Here is a 24,488-nt window from a genome sequence, read left to right as displayed (position 1 = left end):
ATCCCAGAAAACATGAAAGTAATCCAACCAATTTTAGAAACAAGATGGTCCCAACAGGATAAATGTGGTTCATTGACCAGGTTCTGCTAGGGTATACTAAACCCTGCCAATCACCAACCAGTCCCATACTTTGAAAAACACCTGCCCCTATAACACAGGGTGGTACAGTTAATCTTTGGATTGTACAAAGAGTATTTTACACAAATCAGTTTTATGAATCAGCATTAAAAATCAATTTAGAGCTTTCACCTCAATGTAATGCCATTTAATTTTCCATCAATCCATGAAATTTATTGTGGTTATTACAGGAGAGAAAGAACATTAGAGAAAAAGAAAAAGATGGAGAAAGAGAGCGAGTGCATGAGAGAGAGAGAATAAGAACCAGAGAATGAGTGAGTGAGAGAGTAAATACGATTCAGATGTTAGAGCGCGAAAGAGATAAGGGTTGCACACAAAGGGAGAGACACATACAGAAGAAAGGGGAGGAAGAGAGAGAGAGAAAAAGAGAGAGAAAGGAGGTGCAGAGATGCACCCCACGGTGGGACACATCTTAATTGTATTGCTTACTCCAGGATATTGCAACATGTCTAGTTTCCTGCAGTCAACAATGGCTTACATCAACAGTTTTGCGTTTGCAATTTCTGGCATAAAACCTGGTTGTTAACACAAGATTTGATCTCTTGTCATCCCTGCACATTACTCTTCACATGTTTAATTCTGTAGCCTCTCCTCTCCCAAACTTTGAACAGGAAATATATAAAAATGGTGTGTTTTGGCAATCTGTAGTTTCAGTGCACAGCATCCACTTTAGAAACTCTCCCCAACACAGGGAGTACCCAGTGTTTCTAGAATCTAGAAACACCCAAACTGCGTCCCAGCAAGCACGACCCTCTGCATTGGAAACACTGCTCAAGACTGTTCAAAGCATGCTCAACGAATGAGGTCGGCCAAAGGCTTCACGACAGGACATTCACTGGAAAAAAAAAATCTACTCTCGTTAAAAGGTTACGCAGTTGGATCCTTAAAAGGGTTTTAATAAATGAGACAATATTTAGGCGATGTGGTTTTTTGGGCGAGGGAAAACGTGGTCAAAGCTCAGAGATAAAAACACGGCTTCAATCTTTGCACACTCTTGACATTGCCTTTTCCAATTTGACTGGTTCTAATCCATTTATTAAAATCATGTATAATGCATATATCTTGATTTTGACAGAGTTGGGCAGGGTAATAAGTGTAATTGGGGTGGTATAATCAGTGAACTCTCTCTGAATTCCATGGGCTCCATTCCCTCCCATTTCTCATGAGCTTCCAAGTTCAGCGGTGTCAAGCCAGACGTCAGAGGACATTTCTGATATGGCTGATTGGTGGCTTTCTCCAGCTCCGCTGATGGTAACGTTACTGCAGCACGAGCCCTACCTGCGGAAAAAGAACAGCGGCGTCACCATTAGACGGAGGGGTGAACGGCTGTCGAAAGATACTGAGAATGAGAGTCAGCACTCGCACAGTTGTGTCACTTACTACTGAAAACTAGTTCAGAACCACACATTGCTTTGTTCATTCTCCTGATCTCCTGCTGTAACTTTGGCTCATGCCATAAACGGCCGTTAACACCGTTTCTCCAGGGTGTGTGCCGATCGTCCCCAGATGTTACAGCGGGAGATAGGGAGATCGTCCATGGGAACTGTCTCCCCCCAGCCTTCAGGTGTGACACTTACTTCCTGTAACATTCACTCTTTTCAGTCAAGTCACACAAAATCATTGGCTAATTCATTCCACCATCTGTTGACTCAATCTTTCCACACAGTCGCCTCTCAGCCCTGACTTGCACTTCATCAGTTAACTTACTTCTCCATGGTCCGATGCAAAAGAAGCTAAACAACTCCAAGCTAGAGGCAAATGTAGGAAAATCTAAACTTTTTTTTGGACAATTAGGGTAATTGACACTTTTACCTCCCGCACTTGGTTCGATCTTAAGTTACGATGTGTTTCAGCTCCCTTTTCTCTTCCTTCCCCCTGGAATATGCAGTCGGACACTGTCTCCACCTTGTTAATTGACTGTAGCCTGACCTCAGTAATTACACCTGCCAGCCTTAAAGGGATATGCACCAACATTCTATTTGAAATGGTATAATGTCCCTGTCCTTGTAATAGTGCAGCCACTGACTTATTGTGAGCAGCACCATGGCACATTCACTAGGAGTCTATAAACTCTGGAAGCATTTTCAAGATAACCTGTGTAAGGATAATTGTCTGCTTTTACCATTTGGTTACAGAGTAACACTAAATGATGGGAATTGCTCCAGGTAAATTGTTCACTGTGGCGAAGGGACAGTGGTTAAAAATGAGGAAGTTCGGAAGAAGAAGTGAGCTTGGGCAAATCTTTTCAACCAAAGGGAAATCTCAGAATAAGTTACTGGGGAAGGACACTCAAGTGGACAGTGTAAATGAGACAGAGGCAATCCAATATGTTTCTGGGAGGAGAAGGAATTAAAGGATATGGGGAGAAGGTGAGATTTATCTGTGAAGAAAGGGGAGGGGAGAGGTAGTGTTAGTGATCCTGTTGGAAAGCATGTGTGTGAAGGCATCAGGCGAGGCAGTCGCAGACCTGGCTGCGAAGGGGTGATTACTGAGTATGGTAGTGGTTATGGCACTTGATTAGCAATCAGGTGGGTTCAAATCCCACCAGGGCAAGCTGTGAACATGAATTAGAAAAATCTGGTCATTTGTGGGCTGGAATCAGGAAAAATGAGCCATGAAATCTGCTCAAGGGAAGAACGCCCGTCAGCCCACCCCAGTCTGGCATACACGTGACTTCAGTCCCACATTATGTGGCTGACTCAATGCCTAGTAATAAGTGCAGTCTTGGCATAAATAACAGAGGGCCACCCACAGACCAGACCCCAGCAGAGTACGGACCATTGTAAACACTGCCCTCTCTAAACGTGTGAGCAGAATACGTTTGAGGAAGTTGCCCCAGATAACTCGCTCAGTGTACTAGTTCTGCTACATGCGCAATTTTCAATCATGTATTCACATCCCACATCACAAATAGACCACAATAGTCCAACTTCAGCATCAGACACAGACCCTGATAAAGCTCCCTCTGAAAAGAGCTGCGGTTAAACTAGCAGTCAGTAAACAAGCAGGCAGTGTGAGGCTACAGTCAGTCATTCAGACAGCTCGCTGAGTTACCTTCTCAGCAGCCATGCTGGGGCACTTCCAGTTGTACAGATAATACTGCAAGTTGCCATCTCCAATTCCAAATTTCAGCTTTTCTAGGAAGGTTTTGTTTTCCATTAGATCCAGTGCATTGAAAACATCAAATCCTTTCTGTTGAAAAGGAAAGAAAAAAAAACAATGGAATATACAGGAACATCAGACACAGAACAAAGCTGCCCTGCAGCAGTCACTGTGACCAGCATTCCCACAGGGATACCTTTCAGGATTAACACTCACATCCAGCTAACAGAGGGCTTTTTAAATGTTTACTTTGTGTTCAAAGTAAGGGATGTTAGTGCTGGGAATAGAACACTTTCCATTTTATGTTCTCAATCAAACACTCCCAGGGCAGGTCCAGCACAAGTTAGATACAGAGTAAAGCTCCCTCTACACTGTCTCCCAGGGCAGGTACAGCACGGGTTAGATACAGAGTAAAGTTCCCTCTACACTGTCCCATCAAACACTCCCAGGGCAGGTACAGCACGGGTTAGATACAGAGTAAAGCTCTCTCTACACTGTCCCATCAAACTCTCCCAGGGCAGGTACAGCACGGGTTAGATACAGAGTAAAGCTCCCTCTACACTGTCCCATCAAACTCTCCCAGGGCAGGTACAGCACGGGTTAGATACAGAGTAAAGCTCCCTCTACACTGTCCCATCAAACTCTCCCAGGGCAGGTACAGCACGGGTTAGATACAGAGTAAAGCTCCCTCTACACTGTCCCATCAAACACTCCCAGGGCAGGTACAGCACGGGTTAGATACAGAGTAAAGCTCCCTCTACACTGTCCCATCAAAGCAATTCTCGGGCAGGTACAGCACGGGTTAGATGCAGAGTAAAGCTCCCTCTACACTGTCCCACCAAACACTCCCAGGGCAGGTACAGCACGGGTTCGATGCAGAGTAAAGCTCCCTTTACAATGTACCTTAGCCAAACCCTCAGCAGAGCATCCCCCATTGTATTAGCCTAACGTTTTTCCACTTCCCACACCTGCCAAGACGTGCCATGAGTGCAATGGTCTATTCTTGCTGAATTAGGGGCTGCTTTGTGCTGTGGGCCCACACTCACTAGGAACTGGGCTGACATTGCTCAAGCTCAAGTCAAGCTGGACATTGGTAAGCTTTAGCACTGTTGCTAGTTTCTGTACGGTTATGCAGTCTGTTCACAGGTGCAATCAGAGATGGCATCACAATGGCCAAAGTGTCCCCTCCATTGAAGGACACTAGACTGTTCACACACTGTAGGGATCCAGTACTTGAATTTACTAGTCCTGGGAGTACACAGCACATAATACAGACCACAACAACAGTATGGAGCCACAATGCTCCAGTAAACTGAACAGCCCAAGCTTTCCAGCTTCTTGTCGACTGTTCAAATTGTCAATATCCAGTATTTTTGGGAAGTTCCTCCCTGGGCCTCGGGCAATAGCACTTAACCAAACATTCAGATCAAGTGCTCAGCACCAAAGTAGTGGGACTGGTCCTGGTTCACAGCCGATAGGAAATCCAGATTTTGCAGTGGTGTTTGCAAACCAGTCCCTGGGGTGCTGGCTCTGGTAGGCCAAGAATTCCTGCTGCAACGTATATCAAACCCAGCTCTTGGAGCCAGGGGAGGGGGGGATTGGGGGAGGGGAGCAGCAGCTTACATGTAATGGATTCGAGATATGATAGTAAACTGCTGCTCCCGTCCTTTTTTTTGGGTAGCTGGTATAAAAGGGGCTAGGCAGAGACTAGCACATTGATAGCTAAAGATCTTGAGTCCATTCATATTCCACTGATGGACTCATCAGGTGGCTGAATAGGACCTGATACTCTGGGATTGGTGCAGCCTATGTCTAAGGGGATGGGGTGGAACACACGCGTGGAATGGTGAGCCAGACTGGGGTAGAAACCAGTACATTGAACAACTTCCTGTTACATATATAGAGTTATGGGGGGGTCCAATAATCACATGACTTGACTTCAACTTAAATGGACTATCAATGGCATGTGAGAATTGGCTCAGAAAAACCTGGTGGTTATGCTCTAGCCTTCCTCACAGCCTTTGACCCCCCCCCTAATCCAGTAACAGACATTATAAAAAGTGTCTTTTCTGCATCAATCCATCTTCTGAGAAATCTCACTCATCAGTTAGATGTGTTCCGATGTATTTCTGGTAACAGGGTTGAAGCTGCCCTCCTGTGTAGTTGCTGCGGTTACGGGACAGTTTGTGACTATAACTCAGAGGTATAGGGAAGTGCTTTGAAATTGACAGTGGCCCCAAGCTATTTGAATCTTGAAATGGTGCCCTGATTTTCTTGTTTTTCCTGGTGTTAAGATGTCTGCTTCAATCTCCCCAGTGCTAAACAAGTATTGTAAACAGAGTGGCAATTTGAGCAGGCCCTGATATCGTTTGGTGGGTGAACAAGAGAGATGCCACATACCGACTTTGCAAGGATGAGGGCGTCATTCATGAGGTCGACGAGAAGAGTCTTGGTGTGGACATTATAAAAAGAGTAAGCAGCCTTCAGGCTCTTGTGAATAGGATGGTGCATGATGGTGGAAGGAAGAGTGTAGAAACTGAAGAAGTCTGTCAATTCTCCATCGGGGCTCTGGGGGAACAAGATGGGAAAGAGCAGTGAGTCATTGTACACATCACTACATTAAGCAAAAGAAGTGCCATTTACAAACAGCACGAGCAGCCCAGGGATGTACAGCGTAAGATAATCACTGCACACCCTGAGCAGCCCGGGGAATGTACAGCGTAAGATAATCACTGCACACCCTGAGCAGCCCAGGGATGTACAGCGTAAGATAATCACTGCACACCCTGAGCAGCCCGGGGAATGTACAGCGTAAGATAATCACTGCACACCCTGAGCAGCCCGGGGAATGTACAGCGTAAGATAATCACTGCACACCCTGAGCAGCCCGGGGAATGTACAGCGTAAGATAATCACTGCACACCCTGAGCAGCCCAGGGAATGTACAGCGTAAGATAATCACTGCACACCCTGAGCAGCCCGGGGAATGTATAGCGTAAGATAATCACTGCACACCCTGAGCAGCCAGGGGAATGTACAGCGTAAGATAATCACTGCACACCCTGAGCAGCCCGGGGAATGTACAGCGTAAGATAATCACTGCACACCCTGAGCAGCCCGGGGAATGTACAGCGTAGGATAATCACTGCACACCCTGAGCAGCCTGGGGAATGTGCAGCCCGAGATAATCACTGCACACCCTGTGCCAGGATCAGGCACTCACTGGTAGGCAGCTGTACCTACGACTTCATGTGTTTATCCAGCACCTTAACCCAAGTAGAAAATCTAATCAAACAATCTGCAGCTTCAAACAATCCCATTAACAGGGGATGCATTGGCATTCAGACAGTCCCATTAACAGGGGGTGCATTGGAATTCAGACAGTCCCATTAACAGGGGATGGGCACTTCCTTGGCTCTCTCCCTGAAACTTGCGAGTCAGTCCCAGAGCCCCATTACCTGTCCTCAACATTTTTCTCCTTTTCTACTAAGGATGCTGACTCCCATTGGATTATGGATTTCACAGGAGAGGAGCATGCTCCAGTACAGTACCCATCACTTATAGCCAACCCCTTGGTGTTAACGTCTTTTGCCCGCTATAAGCAATGGACGATATAACTGGTATTACGAAACTTAACAGGGGCGTTAAGTGAACAGCTGTTTTTACATCTGGGAGGAAGGTATACAGTGGTGCTCCCCAGGGGTCGGTACTAGGACCACTGCTTTTCTTGATATATATTAAATGACTTGGACTTGGGTGTACAGGGCACAATTTCAAAATTTGCAGATGACACAAAACTTGGAAGTGTAGTAAACAGTGAGGAGGATAGTGATAGACTTCAAGAGAACATAGACAGGCTGGTGGAATGGGAGGACAAGTGGCAGATGAAATTTAACGCAGAAAAGTGCAAAGTGATATATTTTGGTAGGAAGAATGAGGAGAGGCAATATAAACTAAAGGGGGTGCAGGATCAGTAAGACCTGGGAGTATATGTGCACAAATCGTTGAAGGTGGCAGGGCAGGTTAAGAAAGCGGTTTAAAAAGCATACAGGATTGTGGACTTTATAAATAAGAGGCAGAGAGTACAAAAGCAAGGAAGTAATGAAACTTTATAAAACACTGGTTCAGCCACAACTGGAGTATTGTCTCCAGTTCTGGGCACCGCACTATAGAAAGGATGTGAAGGCCTTAGAGAGGGTGCAGAAAAGATTTAATAGAATGGTTCTAGGGTTGAAGGACTTCAGTTATGTGGATAGACTGGAGAAGCTGGGGTTGTTCTCCTTAGAACAGAGACGGTTGAGAGGAGATTTGATAGAGATATTCAAAATCATGAAGGGTCTAGACAAAGCAGATAGAGTGAAACTGTTCCCATTGGCAGAAGGGTCAAGAACCAGGGGACACAAATATAATGGTGATTGGCAAAAGAACCAAAGGCAACATGAGGAAAAACTTTTTTTTTAAACGCAGTGAGTGGTTATGATCTGGAATGCACTGCCCGAGGGGGTGGTGGAGGCAGATTCAATCACGGCCTTCAAAAAGGAACTGAATAAGTACTTTAAGGGAGAAAAATTGCAGGGCTACATGGAAAGGGAAGGGAGTGGGACTAGCTGGATTGCTCTTGCAGAGAGCCGGCATGAGCTCGACGGGCCAAATGGCCTCCTTCTGTACTGTAACCTATGATTAAAGAAGATACACAAGACAGGAAAAAAGGCCTGAGAAGTAATTTTAACAGCTATCTATGAATTGTGGCTCGATGCAACGAGTTTGTTTTGAAGGAAATGGCACTAAAATATTACAAGAGCACTGCTTTCAAGCCATTAAATATCTATTTTTAGGTTTGCGATACCTCACTAAAGGAGCTTGAAATACAGGTTTAAGATGTATATATGTACTCAGCACAAGAGCTTTTAAAATGGAAAGTATATAGGATTACTGTAATCGCCCTTTAACAAGGTGCCAAGAGCTTATTGAGCAGCTGAGTCTGCCCGAAACAGCCTGCTCGCTTAATACGTTGCAAGTGGTGCCTTTGCCATTGATTTCTACGGTGATGGAAAATGGTTATTGATAATAAGAACATAAGAAATAGGAGCAGGAGTCGGCCAATCGGCCCCTTGAGCCTGCTCCGCCATTCAATAAGATCATGGCTGATCTGATCCTAATCTCAAATCTAAATTCATGTCCAATTTCCTGCCCGCTCCCCGTAACCCCTAATTCCCTTTACTTCTAGGAAACTGTCTATTTCTGTTTTAAATTTATTTAATGATGTAGCTTCCACAGCTTCCTGGGGCAGGGAAGGCCGATTGCTCGGTCAGTATAAGTGGTAGGGATTGTTCCTCAGCCAGGAAACCACCTCTTGTGTGTGAGCCTAGGCAATGAGTCTCGGCATGCTATTCAAACATAGAATCAGTGATATAGCATAGAAGGCAGCCATTCGGCCCATCATGCCTGTGCTTTGAAAGAGCTATCTAATTAGTCCCATTCCTCCGCCCTGCAAATTTTTCCCCTTCAAATATTTATCCAATTCTCTTTTGAAAGAGATTATTGAATATGCTTCCACCATCCTTTCAGGCAGTGCATTCCAGATCATAATCACTCCCTGCATAAAAATTTCTCATGTTGCCTCTGGTTCTTTTGCCGATTACCTTAAATCTGTATCTCTTCTGCCACTGGAAACAGTTTCTCCTTATTTACTCTATCAAAACCATTCACGATTTTGAACATGTCTATCAAATCTCCCCGTAACCTTCTCTGCTCTAAGGAGAACCACCCCAGTTTCCCCAGTCTTTCCATGTAACTGCAGTGTTTCATCCCTGGTACCATTCTAGTAAATCTCCTCTAAACCCTCTCAAGGCCTTGACATCCTTCCTAAAGTGTGGTGCCCAGAATTGAACACAATACACCAGCTAGGGCCTAACCAGTGTTATATAAAGGTTTAGCATAACAACCTTGCTTTTGTACTACATGCTTCTATTTATAAAGCCAAGGATCCTGTATGCCTTTTTAAAACAGCAATCTCATCTTGTCCGACCCCCTTCAAAGACTTGTGGACATACACCCCCAGGTCTCTCTGTTCCTGAGCCCCCTTTAAAATTGTGCCATTTAGTTTATATTGCTTCTCCTCATTCTTCCTACCAAAATGAATCACTTCACACCTCTGCTAAATTTCATCTGCTATGAACCTGCCCATTTCACCAGTCTGTCTAAATCCTCCTGAAGTCTGTTGTTATTCTCCTCACTGTTTACTACATTTTCGAGTTCCATGTCGTCCACAAACATTGAAATTGTGCCTCTCTACCCAAGTCCAGGTCATTAATATATATGAAAAAGAGCAGTGGTCCTAATACTGACCCCTGGGGGACACCACTGTATACATCCCTCCAGTCTGAAAAACAACCGTTCACCACTACTCTCTGCTTTCTGTCCCCTAGTCAATTTTGTATCCAAGCTGCCACTGTTCCTTTGATCCCATGGGCTTCAATTTTGCTGATAAGTCTAATATGTGGGACTTTATCAAACGCCTTTTTAAAGTCCATATACACATTAATCACACTACCCTCATCAACCCTCTCCGATACTTCAAAGAACTCAAATCAGGTTAGTCAAACATTATTTTCCTTTAACAAATCCGTGCCGGCTTTCATTTATTAACCCATATTTTTCCAACGTGCCAATTAATTGTGTCCCGGATTATTGTCTCAAAGTTTCCCCACCACCGACATTAGGCTGACTGGCCTGTAATTGCAGAGTTTATCACTCTCCCCTTTTTTGAACAGGGGTGTAACATTTGCAATTCTCCAGTCCTATGGCCCCGTTCCCATATCTAAGGAGGATTGGAAGATTGTGACCAGCGCCTCCACAATTTCCACCCTCAGTTCCTTCAGTAACCCAGGATGGATCCTATCCGGACCGGGTGATTTTTCTACTTTTGGAGTGCTGCCAACCTTTTGAGTACCTCCTCTTTATCCGATCCAATATCGGTACTATTTCCTCCTTTACTGTGACATTAAAGAGGATGCTGCCAGTGAAGACAGATGCAAAGTACTCAGTACTAGTACCTCAGTCGTGCCCTTTTGATCCCTAAATCAGTCCCATCCTTCCTTTGACTACCCTTTTACTATTTATCTGTTTATAAAAGACTTTAGTGTTCCCTTTTATATTACCCGTTAATCTCTCCCTGCCCCTCTTATTTCCTTTTTCAGTTCTCCTCTGTACTTTTTGGATTAGGCCTGGTTCTCTAATGAATTATGAACCTGACATTTATTATAAGCCTCCTTTTTCTGTTTCATTTTAATCTCTATTATCTTTAGCCATCCAGGGAGCTCTAGCTTTGGATACCCTTCCTTTCCCATTCGTGGGAATGTGTCTCTGTTATTGCCACCATATCATAATCCCACGTGGCTACTTGGGCCTGCAGCTCACCAACCTTATTTACCGCACTCCGTGCATTTACGCACATGCCCTCCAAACCCATCTCTGTCTGCCTCACGTTTCCTCTCCCGTCTGATCCTTCCTATTTCTGAACACGTGTGGCACCACAGCCGAAGCTGGTCTGTTCTCACCCAACACCCACATACATTCCAGCAGGGGTTACTGGATGGTGAGCAGGAGCCTTGATTAACTCTCTGGGTTGGGAGTGATATAAGGTGCAGTGTCAGCTAATTGTTGCGATGGTCATGTTCACACCTCATTTTTCCCCCAAATCAGAGAAACAGTATTTACCTCCACCACGTGAGTCTCTATAATATTTTCCTGAGGCAGGAACCAGTGAGCGACCTCCTCTTCGTTCATTGTTGGAGTCAGATAGAACTGCTTCAGGTATTCCCTCAGCAGCCTGCACACACCCTTCACATCCTTCCGCTCCATCGGCCTCAGACCAGACGTTTTTGGTGCCTAAAACATAAGAATTTACAGAAACAAGCAGAAGACACAAGGCCCAACAAGCCTGACCCCTTTTCACAGATTATACCCACCTTCTCACCGTATCCCTCAATCTTTGCTTTCCCAGAAAGATCTCTTGACCCCATTTACATGTCCACTTAATTACCTTTTCCTGGTAACTTATTCCACGGCTCTCTGACCCATTGGGGGACCACATTCCCCCTGACCTCTCCCCTAACTCCATCCTTTATTTTTTAATCTGGTGTCCCCTGGGATTTGAACTCTTCACCACAGGGAATAATTTGCCCGGATCAATTCTCTTCAAAATGTTCAAAAGTTTGAAATCTCTTTTCCAAAACAAAGTGCGACTTCTCTTAACCTTTAACTTATATCCTTGATATTCAGAATCATTTATGCTGCCCTCTCTCAGGGCAATAATATCCCTCCAGTCATTAGGTGCCTAGAACTGCACTTGGAACTGAACAACAAAAGGGACCCTGAACTTGGTGTGGGATTCTTTTCCTGTTCATTCTCGGGATGTGGGCGTCGCTGGCAAGGCCAGCATTTATTGCCCATCCCTTATTGCCCTTGAGAAGGTGGTGGTGAGCCGCCTTCTTGAACCGCTGCAGTCCGTGTGGTGAAGGTTCTCCTACAGTGCTGTTAGGAAGGGAGTTCCAGGATTTTGACCCTGTGACGATGAAGGAACGGCGATATATTTCCAAGTCGGGATGGTGTGTGACTTGGAGGGGAACGTGCAGGTGGTGTTGTTCCCATGTGCCTGCTGCTCTTGTCCTTCTAGGTGGTAGAGGTCATGGGTTGGGAGGTGCTGTCGAAGAAGCCTTGGCGAGTTGCTGCATCCTGTGGATGGTGCACACTGCAGCCACTGTGCGCCGGTGGTGGATGGGGATTCTGGGTGTAACTAAGGGAATAAAATGAACTTGAGCGGTGGCTCCAACACTCCGTCTCACCGTGACCCCCGATACAGAGTCACCATCATGCAGCGACACTCCTCGAGTGGTGTTCCTGCCCTAGGTTTAAATACACACAAGGACTACCTCACCCTTGAAAAACAAAATCAACGAACTGGTTGTCAGACAATCCCCCTTCCCCCAGAAGGCACTGGCTCTTGTTGGGGTGCAGGCCCCGATAGGTTTCCCTCCCACTCACCTTTGTTACCATCATTTCAGGGGCTACCACGTCGAAGGGGGCAGTAAGCCCGGGGAAACAGCAGCAATAGTCCAGAGATCCCCCCCACCCCCACCTGGAGGTACAGAGCGTGGTAGCGGCCTCGTCTCCCTCCTGTCTGACCCCTGACCCTCGTGGTTTACCAGTCTAGGCCTCAGTCACACTACGGCACTGCTGGGTTTTAGTATCTGGGCACCGACCGGTGGGCTCCTCCTTGGCAGTGAGAATCCTGTCAGAGCCCGCAGTGCACCTTAATCACCTGGGAACTAGGTTGGGATAGTGACAGTGTCGAAGGGACAAGAATAAGTCCTGACCCTGCTAGAACATCTCTGTCGGAAGGGAAATCCCAGCAATTCCCCCTCTACATGGTGCAGTGCCACTACAGTCTCCTTGGTGGAGACATTCACTGCAAAAAAAATGAAATTATTCTGGTCAACAGCACCACCAATGGGAAGGTGGTTGTACTGCAGCTTCCATTCCCATGCCCTCTCTATTATACCTGCATGAAGGAAAGAACTTGCATTTATAAAGCTCTTTAAAGTCAATAAAGTACTTTTGGTGTGGTCACTGTTATAGGGAAGCGTGACAGCCAATTTGCACACAGCAAGATCCCACAAACAGCAATGTCATAATAACCAGATAACCTGTTTTAGGGATGTCGGCTGTGGGATAAATATTGGTCAGGACACAAGGTAAACTCCCCTGCTCTTCTTCAAAACAGTGCCATCGGAACGTTTACATCCACCTCAGAGGGCAGACAAGGCCTTGGTTTAACGTCTCACCCAAGAGATGGCACCTCCGACAGTGTAGCACTCCTTCAGTACTGCACTGATTACGTGCTCAGGTCTTTGGAACGGGACTTGAACCCACACCGTTCTGACTTGTAGGCGAGAGTGTTATCTACGATAAAACACAAGTCCCACAGCGTGGCCCTTTCCTGTGGCAAGAACGAGTTACTTCAGGCAGGTAACCCTTTCAGTGCCAGCCTGCATCTCACTCCTTCAGAAAACTCTCTGATCTAAGATTTTAATCAGTTTATGATCCTCTGAACTTTGGGTTACCCTGGCCTATGGTGAGAAGGTGAGGCGCCACTTCTCCATAGAGTTATCATAGTGAAAAATCCATTAGATCTCTATGACTACAGCATTGATACAGCAAAGCTAGTAGGACATGTTTATCAGGGGAACACACACCATTTGGTACTAGATTTCTATTTTGATTGTACACCAGGTAATTAACCATGTAAAGGGCTGTAAATGGATTACAACAACTTGCATTTATATAGCACCTTTAACGTAGGAGAACAGCCCAAGGCGCTTCACAGGACTGTAATGAGACAAAATTGACAGACTCAAAAAGGAGGAAATAGTAGGAAGGGTGACTAAAAGCTTGGTCAAAGATGTAGGTTTTATGGAGTGTCTTAAAGGAGGAAAGGCAGAGAGGTTAAGGGAGCTAATTCCAGAACTTAGGACCTAGACGGCTGAAGGCACGACTGCCAATGACGGGGCAAAGGGAGTGGTGGGGTCAGAGCATCTAACTGGCTCCTGATTGACTCCAGAGATTATGCCTCCACTTCCCATTCCAGGTATTGATGACTGCACAATGCTTCCCAACACCAGTCCTGAACCTGCCGTTTCCCAGTATGTGCTCTTGTCCAGCAGTCATGGTTTGATCTAAAACAGTGTTCAGGATGAACCTTTTCCTTTCCACTTAGTAACTCATTTCCCTCCATAAGGTCCCCTTGATTCTGAGTGGGCAATGGGAAGAAGTGTGTTCCTTTGTGTGTGAGATGGAGTCCCAGACCTGTTGGGGGAAGAGGATGCATTGTGGAGAGTAGGGAAAGTTGAAAGTTCAAGGGTAAGTCTGCAAATCTTTTGTGAATGTTTTGTGTGACAAATTTTATTTTTTAGGGGTGCAAGAAGCGATCATGGCCTCTGTGAGCATTTCGGTCGGTGGAATGTGACTGGTGAGAAACCTGGTGTAGGGAAGAAAGGGTGTAAACAATGTGATTGGCTATTTGCTGCTTAGCTATTCACGAATTAGAAAGGGGAAATACAGAAACTTAAAACACTTAACCAATGGAGAAAAAAAACTGACGAATGACTCGTCTGTCATAGTGAAGGTGACAGACACAAGTAATGTTATTGAGCAGGATTTACTGAAACATATAGTGTTTGACTGGGGAAAAAAATAAGGCTCACCTCTGGCAGTCTATATAGTTTCATTGTCCGTTGCATAGTCATGTTTCTGCTCAGATGAGAGAATTTCACCTCTACTAGTTTGCGTGGGTTTAGCGACCTGTGCCAGTACCTGTCCAACAGATCACAGAATACTCCAGTCAGTCACCAACAGAACAGAGAGCTTTTCACCTTGGGATTAGCAGCTTGGATTAAAAACAAGTGCGGCATTGAATGAAAAGCACATCACTGGAACCACTCCTGGGGCAATCATTATTGCACACGTCAAAAGCCTTAAAAGGACTGGCCAAGTTAGCAGCTAAACATCACAATCGTGCAGCAGATCCTAGACTGAGCATGAACAATGCCACAGGAGATCTGTCCATTTACCGATGATGGATAGATTATACCACAGTGTAGTGATAACTACACAGCATCTGCAGGTATGTTCGAGGGACAGGACTGTATGCTGGAAGTGGTGACTGAAAGTTAGATTGAACAGTCCCTTTAACTTGAGCTTACCCCCTGAGGAGAAGTGTCACTTTAACTGTGGTCACGAACCAAAGTTCCAAGCCGCATATTGTTCAAGGGTCTCCTAACAGAAATGGTACAACACACTCTCAGAATGACAGGGCATCGTTTGTGCGCTAGCAGCACCCTACCATCCCAGGAAGGGACTGATTGTTCTTTTAGAGCTATCCATCCTGTCCTGGACAGAGTGCGTTTGTTTGGTCTGTGGATGCTGGGGTTAGGCTGCCTGATAAAAGCACCGCCTTACTTTCTGTTACTGGACACTAGTGCAGAGGCAACAGAACAGATTCCCACATCAGTTACCCATGGAGGCCCAGAGGCTCAGAACAACAGGTCAGCTGAAGACCACAGAGGGATTGGTTGCAAGTGGAGCCAGGCAGTACGGTGAGCACATTACTGTACCACAACTGCAAGGGGCTGCAATTCTTCACTCATATTATTTCTACTACAATCCATGGAAGTGCCGTCTGCTGCTCTGCCAAGGGACTGCCTGCTGTTACATCCAAAAGCAGATGTGAGTGCAGAGTAAATAACAGTGGAGTCTGTATCTTATTCGTTTAATCTTGTAGTCACGAAACCAATGTTCAATGGGTTGAATTTGCTGGTACCATTTCAGTTAGGGATGAGGAGCTCCTGAGACAGAGAAATTTAACTACACCAAGTCAGAGGCAGGAAGGGGCATGAGCGCAAACACTTTCAATATCGAGCTCCTATTATGACCAGCAAAAGCAAAGAATAAGTAAAATCTGCCCTGGGAGTGTTTGATGGGACAGAGAAGAGGGAGGTTTATTCTGTATCTAATCCATGCTGTGCCTGCCCTGGGAGACAATTATGATTATATTGACAGTTGTGACGGGTGAGTCTAAGTCTTAGACACAGCATTCAGTGTGATGTGCTATACCCCAACCTTACCTGCAAGTGCCCACAGGTTTAGGCAACACCACTCCTGCAGTGTACACAGCCTGGTAGCTGCCTTCAAGGTTGACTCTCCGCGTGATCTCCCGGATCAGGACTGGAGCCACCCGTTTAGCGCGCAGCTTTTTATGCACGCACAGAAAATTAATCTCCACCATCTTCTTTTGACTGGGGAAAAAATAAAGTTTGAACAGAATTTTTACCAATATAAACAAAAAGCAAAAAACTGCAGATGCTGGAAATCTGAAACTGAAACAGGAAAAGAGCAGCTTAAGCAGCATCGGTGGGAAAAAAAAGGTTTCACTGTGTTGCACACGCACAGCACCCGCCCCACAGCCCCTCACCCCCACCCCCTCATAATAAAATGGAGCGGACGCTCACAGGGGCAGAAAATACTGAGAAATGGAGGACGGAGAATTAAGGATGCTGACCAAACGCAAAATTGAACAGCTGAGTTTTAAGGAAGCTTTTGCAGGAGAGGAGAGGGGTAGTAAGACAAATGGGTGAAGGGAGAGAGTTCCAGAGCGTGGGACTGAAATAGGCAAAGGCTTTGTAGCCAAAAGTGGAGCAAAGGGAAGGGGAAAGGAATGGAGACCAGAGTCGAAGTGTGGAGGGTGTGTACAGCAACTGTGCTGGATAAAACTGCAGAGAGAGGGAGGGATGAGTCCAGGGAGCGATTTGTACACGAGGATAAAAATATTGAAACTGATGTAAAAGGTGCACAGGAAGCTGAGTGAACACAGGTATAATGGGGAACAGGACAGAGTGTGGAATAGGATGTGGCCAGCAGAGTTGACAAGTTGCAATCTGTGAAGTGTAAAACTCAGGAAGCCAGCAAGCGGAACTTTGAAGTTATCAACTCTGAAGGCTAAGCAGTGGCAGTGTGGATGAGGTGGAAGTATTCAGACTAGAGTAAGAATGTGGGGTTTGAAGCTCAGCTCAGAAGGACACAGAACACTTGGGTTGTGCACTGACAGACTCAGTCTGAGGGAGCTGCCAGAGAAGAGGCAGGGAGGGATGGAGTCAGTTGCTAAAGTTGTGGTTTGTTACTGGAAACCAAACACACAATCTCTTATCTCCCCCTCATGCCCTCTCTCACCTCATCTTGTCCATGAGACCCACCTCCCGCTCCTTCGATCATATCCCCACTAAACTGCCAACTCCCTTCCTGGCCCCATGTTAGCTGATATTGTTAACGGTTCCCTCTCACTCAGGTTCTGTCACCCTGACTTTCAAATCAGTCCATCACACCTTCCTCAGAAAACCCACCATTGATCCCTCTATCCTTGCAAACTACCACCTCATCTCCAGCCTCCCTTTCCTCTCCAAAGTCCTTGAATATATTGTTGTCTCCCATATCTGTGCTCACCTTTCTTGCTACTCTATGTTTGAACCTCTCCAATCAGATTTCTGCCCCTGCACTGATACAACCCTAATCAAAGTCACCAATGACAGTCACAGAGGATGTGACCATGGTGCACAATCCCTTCTAGACCTGTCTGCAGCCTTTGACACAGTTGACCACACCATCCTTCAACTCCTCTCCTTCATTGTCCAGTTGGGTGGGACTGCCCTCGCCTGGTTCCATTCTGCTCTATCCAGTCGTAGTTAAAGGATCTCCTGCAGTGGTTTCTCTTCCCGCTCCGTTACCTTGAATCCTCCAAGGATCTATCCTTGGATCCCTCCTTTTTCTCATCAACTTGCTGCCCCTCAGCGACATTATCCGAAGACATGACGTCAGGTTCCACATGTATGCTGATGACACCCAGCTCTACCTAACCACCACCCCTCTCGACCCCTCCACTGTCTGTATACCGCCAGCCTGGATGAGCAGAAATTTCCTCCAACTAAACATTGGGAAGACCGAAGCCTTTGTCTTCGGCCCCAGCCACCAACTCCGCTCCCTTGCCACCGATTCCATCCTCCTCCCTGGCCACTGTCTCAGGCTGTTCGCAAATCTCTACTAGTATTTGGAAATTAAAAAGGTATGACACAGAAGTTGGAAGTGACAGTTACTGACACCAAGAGACTTTACTTGTCATTAGGCCCAAAAATAAAATGCAAGCTTACGTACTGGTCATAAATCTGAACATTAGCTGGAATGGCACTGATGAAACCCACTAATTTCTTGTTGGAGACGACACGTACGCCACAGTGCCACTGGAGCAGCCAGCCGGGGGGACGCAGAGCCCTAGAGAGGGGCCAAACAAAAAACACATTCATTGCAATTTATCGCTAAGGAAACTAGAACACGTGATGACGCCACCCAGGATGTAACCCGAAGGTACGTGTGTGCTGACAGATAGATGTCAGCAGAGTGTGTTAAACAGATACCCACACACCCTGGCTTTACTTCACCACAGTGCTGGCCGGTGCTGCTGGTGGGCCAATAGGAAGAAGCCACCCACTTCCCACACCTCCAACAGCTGTTGGGATCCAGCAAGAGTTGGGCCTCAGGCACAAGGAGTGGTGCGGTGTTTACCTCGACCATGGTGGTACAGTGCCTGGCTCCAACACACAACCAGTACCGTGTGTGCAGTTATTGACAGATTAATCTTAATTTTACCACAGAAAGCGTGTTGAGCCAACTAGTTACAGCAACCACCAACACAGCTTGCAATCCAGCTCAAAAGGGCATCCCAAGAGATTGCTTTTTATTCCCACAGAACAAATGAACATGGAGAACAGATGCCCATTAAAAGCAGTTAACGGTACATCAATTCCCTTTTTGTAGAACTCACATCCTGTTAACTTGTTTAGATTATAGGGAACCATTATTTCAAGAGGGAAATTAATTGTCAGGTCACAATTCCAAAAAGGAATCAATTATTTGTAGTACTTTTGTTGAATTTTTTCAATTTCTAAATATCTTTTGTTAAGGAAGGGTGGTGATATCATCTGCAGTACACAACTCCTTAATATTCAAACCAACAATGGCAAGGAGGCAAAACATTGACAGATACGAGATCGGGACCCCCGCCTCCCCCGCGGCTGCGCGGGACCCCACCTCCCCCACGCCGTATGGTACCCCGCCTCCCTCACACTATAGCACTGTAACCCTCACACCGTATGGTACCCCATCTCCCTCACACTATAGCACTGTAACCCTCACACCGTATGGTACCCCATCTCCCTCACACTATAGCACTGTAACCCTCACACCGTATGGTACCCCATCTCCCTCACACCGTATGGTACCCCACCTTCCTAACACTACAGATCAGTAACCTTTTTCTGACGTTGGGTCTGAAGCACATTGCTGGATCTAGAGGCAGCTGTATTCTGCATCTAACCGTGCTGTTACCTGACCCGAAAATGGTAAATGCGTTGTTACCTAGAATCATAGAATGTTACACAGGAGGCCATTCGGCCCATCATGCCTGTACCGGCTCTTTGAAAGAGTTTTCTAATTAGTCCCACTCCCCTGCTCTTTCCTCATAGCCTTGCAATTTTCTCCCATTCAAGTATTTAGCCAATTCCCTTTTGAAAGTTATTATTGAATCTGCTTCCACCAGCCTTTCAGGCAGTGCATTCCAGATCATAATAACTCAATGCATAAAAAAATTCTCCTCATCTGACCTCTGATTCTTTCGCCAATCACCTTAAATCTGTGTCCTCTGGTTACCAACCCTTCTGCCAGTGGAAACAGTTTCCCCTTATTTACTCTACCAAAGTCCTTCATGATTTTGAGCACCTCTATTAAATCTCCCCTTAACCCTCTCTGTTTTAAAGAGAACAACCCCAGCTTCTCCAGTCTCTCCACATAACTGAAGTCCCTTATCCCAGGAGCCATTCCAGTAAATCTCCTCTGCACCCTCTAAGGCCTGGAGATCCTTCCTAAAGTGTGGTGCCCAGAATTGGAAGCAATATTCCAGCTGTGGCCTAACCAGTGTTTTATAAGGTTTAGCATAACTTCCTTGCTTTTGTACTCTATGCCTCTTTTTTTAAAGCCAAGGGACCCATATACTTCTTTTAAAATAAAAAAAACAGCCTTCTCAACTTGTCCTGCCACCTTCATAGATTTCTGTACGTAAACCTCCGGGTCTCTTTGTTCCTGCACCCCATTTAAAATTGTACCAGTTTATATTGCCTCTCCTCATTCTTCCATCCAAAATACATCACTTCATGATTCTCTGCATTAAATTTTATCTGCCACATATCTGCCCATTTCACCAGTCTGTCTATGTCTTTCTGAAGTCTTACTATCCTCTGCATTGTTTACTACATTTCCGAGTTTCATGTCATCTATGCCAAAGTCCAGGTCATTAATATATATCAAAGACCAGTGGTCCTAATACTGACCTCTGGAGAACACTTCCCTTCAGTCTGAAAAACAACCGTTCACCACTACTCTCTGCCCCTTAGCCAATTTTGTATCCATGCTGACACTGTCCCTTTAATCCCATGGGCTTCAACTTTGCTAACAAGTCTATTATGTGGTACTGACCTGAGAATGGTAACAGTGTCGTACCTCCCAGGTCAGGTACAGCATGGGTTAGATGCAGTCTTGGGTTATTGACCCATGCTCATTAGTAACTGGGTCAAGATTCATTCCATTTAGCACCTGCTCAACCATCAGCCTGGGCATGAATGTGTTCCAGAGCTAAGATGCTGGTGTGTAACCTGCTGCCGTTATTGGTTTGGTTTTTGATGCTGATGTGGTTTCATGATCTCCATGAGCACTCACACTAATTGCACTGGAACAAAATAGTGACCTGAGTTTCCGCAATTAATCATTTACCGCAAAGGGTAATTTTGCCCTCCCTTACACTACGATCCACTGTCCCAGCTCCTGAGAGCTGCAAATGAGGCACTTTTTCATAGTTTAAAAGAAAAATTATAAATCTAACCTGTAGCCAGTTATTCTACTTACCACAATAAGAACTCAGGTGAGTAATCGAACCTAAACATGTTGTCATCATCCTCCACATAGTTCTCATTCAGCAGGGTGTACAACTCCTTCAGCTGGGTGTTCAGACACACACAGGTTAGATTTACCTCAGGTAGCAGCAGAACACTTCACATGCAACACCACGGCACGAACCGGCACCAGGGCACGAACCGGCACCAGGGCACGAACCGGCACCAGGGCACGAACCGGCACCAGGGCACGAACCGGCACCAGGGCACGAACCGGCACCAGGGCACAGTCTAGACTTTTTAAAAAGAGTATTTTTTTTGCCCAATATTATCCTCCCCCGGCACTGACACCTGCTGGGAGGGGTACAGTATCCACCCCCCCCCCCCGGCACTGACACCTGCTGGGAGGGGTACAGTATCCACCCCCCCCCCCCCCCCCCCGACACCTGCTGGGAGGGGTACAGTATCCCCCCCCCCCCCCGACACCTGCTGGGAGGGGTACAGTATCCCCCCCCCCCCCGGCACAGACACCTGCTGGGAGGGGTACAGTATCCCCCCCCCCCCCCCCCCGACACCTGCTGGGAGGGGTACAGTATCCCCCCCCCCCCCGGCACTGACACCTGCTGGGAGGGGTACAGTATCCCCCTCCCCAGCCGGCACCAACGGCTGCTGGGAGGGGTACAGTATCCCCCTCCCCTGACACCTACTGGGAGGGGTACAGTATCCCCCTCCCCTGACACCTACTGGGAGGGGTACAGTATCCCCCTCCCCTGACACCTACTGGGAGGGGTACAGTATCCCCCTCCCCTGACACCTACTGGGAGGGGTACAGTATCCCCCTCCCCTGACACCTACTGGGAGGGGTACAGTATCCCCCTCCCCACCCGGCACTAACTGCTGCTGGGAGGGGTACAGTATCCCCCTCTTCTGATTGTTGCTGGGATACAGTGCACTGGCACTCTCAGATTAACATACACAAGTCACTGCACATCACAATAATCCGCTGTAGGTGACGTGCTTTGAGACAAATCAGAGACATCCTTTCTGGCTGGCACCTCGCCAACTGGCTATTTTCTCTGGGCACGATAGGGAGTGTCAGTAGGTTATTCATCTATGGGGGCATCACCGCCAAGCCCAATCCAGCCCTTACCTGATGTCTACACGTGTCCATTCCAGGTGGGGCACTGGATACTGATCAAGAGTGAGAACCCTGGCTGACATTTCCCCTACCTGGCCCCTTGCACTGAAGTCAATTGCTGCATCCCTAATGACACCCCTCCTGACATCAGCTAACTCGACAGACATCAGGAATTGGGCCTGGGTCCTTCTGGTCTGTGTGTTCCAGTTACACATTCAATTATCAAATCAGTAACTGGAACAGGGCGGGAAGGGAGCCCATAACCCAGACTTTGAATCTAATTCACCACAGTTTTATTACTGTGGTACCTGTTCACATGCAATACATGCTGCATATAAATACTCCTAAGCACAATAGGACAATATCCTCTGCGTAAATAGACAAAGAGGATTTGTAAGAGTTTCTATATTGTGTATATTTCTATCAGACATGACCAACAAATCACCTTGCAACAGGCAAAACTGTGAACCCAAACCAAATTCACACAGCTGAATATTAAATCCACTGCTTACAATGGCCACTCACACTGTTTAATTCAGACAAGTGGAGCACAGTGTAAGTATCTAATTTGGTTAGTGATTTGCAGATCAAACTGAGCATGCCAGCTCAGCGGAGCGGGAGTCCGATCCCAGCAGAGCTGGGTGTACCACCGCTGATCCTGAACCCCACAGCTGAGCCTCGGGAGAGAGCTAGCACTGCAATTTAAATGAGAGTGAGCCAAGATCAGCTGGACAATCAGCCTTAGTGTGACACTCAGGCATGACACAGCGGATCCTGTGAGTGTGTTACAGCTGATCCTAACATTGAAATGTAAATTTGAATGCTAACTGTGTCTTTAGAGGTAAATCAGGCAGCTGCTTATAATGACCCAGGAACAAATCAAACCATTACAATGTAAATAGAATGTTCTAGCGAAACACTATTTACCCAAACACACTCTTTGGGTCACATGTTGCTGATGTGACAACAACAGGTAGGGTAAGGTAATATACTGGTTATTTTACTGGACTGGTAATCTAGAGGCCTGGACTAATAATCCAGATAAATAGGAGTTCAAATCCAAACACGACAGTTTGAGAATTTGAATTTAGTTTTAAAAAAAATCTGGAAATATAAAAAAAAGGTGGTATCAGCAAAAGGCCCATGAAGCTGACAGATTGTCATAAAAACCAAACACTCATGTCCTTTAGGGAAGGATGCCTGCTGTCCTTACCCGGCGTGACCTATATGTGACTCCAGTCCCACACCAACATGGTTGACTCTGAACTGCCCTCTGAAGTGGCAGAGAGTTGTATTAGACTCAGGGTAACTAGGGATGTGGATTAAATGCTGGCCTAGCCAGTGATGCCCACATCCAGAGAATTAATTTTAAAAAGTTTGTTTGAATTTTGTCCAACACACTCCAAAATACACTCCTCCCATTTAAAATAGAGACATCCAACATATTCCCAGTAACTTTTATATTCAATACAAGCTAACAGCTGCTGGGGTGTTAAATCGGCAGGCAGATATTTTAGGTCAAATTCTATACTAATACATGGGAGCACGTGATTGTTAATGGTATTTGGGGGGGGGGGGGGTGGAGAATAATGATCACCATTCTGTCCATTTTTCAGTGATAACCACAAATCAGTGGCCTTGCACCTAGAGCTCGGCTCCATTGAGGCTTGTCGTGTTCCCAGTAACTGGCCCAGCTGGAAGAAAGTGCCATTGCTCCCCAGTGGTTTATCGGGGATCAGAACTCACTGCACAGGGTAATCACAGCTAGGAACCCATGCCCTGCCACTCTGTCGTGCAGCATGCCAGCATACCACCCACCATGTTATTGGACTACCCCTCCCTTGTAAACCCCCATCCCCACACACTATTACAATTTGCCCTGGTCAAGGTAAGTGATGTTAGAAATGAGGAATGGAACCCTTTCCATTTCATGTGCCAGGCCTTAGCATCAAACACTCCCAGGAAAGTTACAAAACAGGTTAGAGGCAGAGTAAAACTCCCTCTACTCTATCCAAGCAGTATGCCTCAGTCTCAACCTCAGAACACCCTCTCTCCAGTAGTGTCATGTTTTGGTGCTGAATTGGTTGCAGTTTCACGCTGTGGGACTATGGATCAAGACTGCACACACTCATGTCATATATAACTCTTACAACAGGCAGATAGAGTAGACTTCATCCCATCTGTCTGGGATGGATTTGAACCTAGTTCTAGAGGTGAAAGGGCAGTGTCTAGCTCAATGGAGTACTCAACTGCCTCCTTACACTTTCAGATATCACATACTGTATTGAGTCTGTATATTTTGGCCATCAAGGGCACCAAAGCACAAACATCTTGAAGTAAATTTCACATTAAATACTGTGCAACACTCATCCAACAATGACTCACCACTTCGGCATTCCCAAGGTCCAGGGCATCCCACAGAAATCCCTGTGGTAGACTGTAGGGCTCTTGTCGAATATTATCCTTGTCTGGCTCAATAGGGCCATGGACTGTCACTACCTCACCTAGAACAAGATGAGAGCTTGAAACAATGAGAGGTTTCTCTTCAATTTCCGGCGACTTAT

At 46.2% G+C, this 24,488-nt stretch overlaps 1 protein-coding gene across 1 annotated transcript in view; it reads right to left on the bottom strand.

Moving 5' to 3' along the window:
- Window positions 1-235: 235 nt before the first annotated feature.
- The window catches only part of LOC137300035 (glycylpeptide N-tetradecanoyltransferase 1-like), a 54,398-nt gene continuing 30,145 nt past the window's right edge, over window positions 236-24,488 (bottom strand). Inside the window, exons 4-12 of the mRNA XM_067969126.1 lie at window positions 24,310-24,428; window positions 20,800-20,891; window positions 18,001-18,117; window positions 15,924-16,094; window positions 14,505-14,613; window positions 10,960-11,130; window positions 5,641-5,808; window positions 3,193-3,330; window positions 236-1,416 (exon numbers count right to left, since the gene is read on the bottom strand). Coding sequence (XP_067825227.1) covers window positions 1,396-1,416; window positions 3,193-3,330; window positions 5,641-5,808; window positions 10,960-11,130; window positions 14,505-14,613; window positions 15,924-16,094; window positions 18,001-18,117; window positions 20,800-20,891; window positions 24,310-24,428 — 1,106 coding nt within the window. The 3' untranslated portion in view covers window positions 236-1,395. The remainder of the gene's footprint in view (window positions 1,417-3,192; window positions 3,331-5,640; window positions 5,809-10,959; window positions 11,131-14,504; window positions 14,614-15,923; window positions 16,095-18,000; window positions 18,118-20,799; window positions 20,892-24,309; window positions 24,429-24,488) is intronic.

Source organism: Heptranchias perlo, chromosome 30 (genome assembly GCF_035084215.1).
Source record: "Heptranchias perlo isolate sHepPer1 chromosome 30, sHepPer1.hap1, whole genome shotgun sequence".
NCBI classification, from domain to species: Eukaryota; Metazoa; Chordata; class Chondrichthyes; order Hexanchiformes; family Hexanchidae; genus Heptranchias; species Heptranchias perlo.
This window is presented reverse-complemented; position numbering and strand designations above follow the sequence as displayed.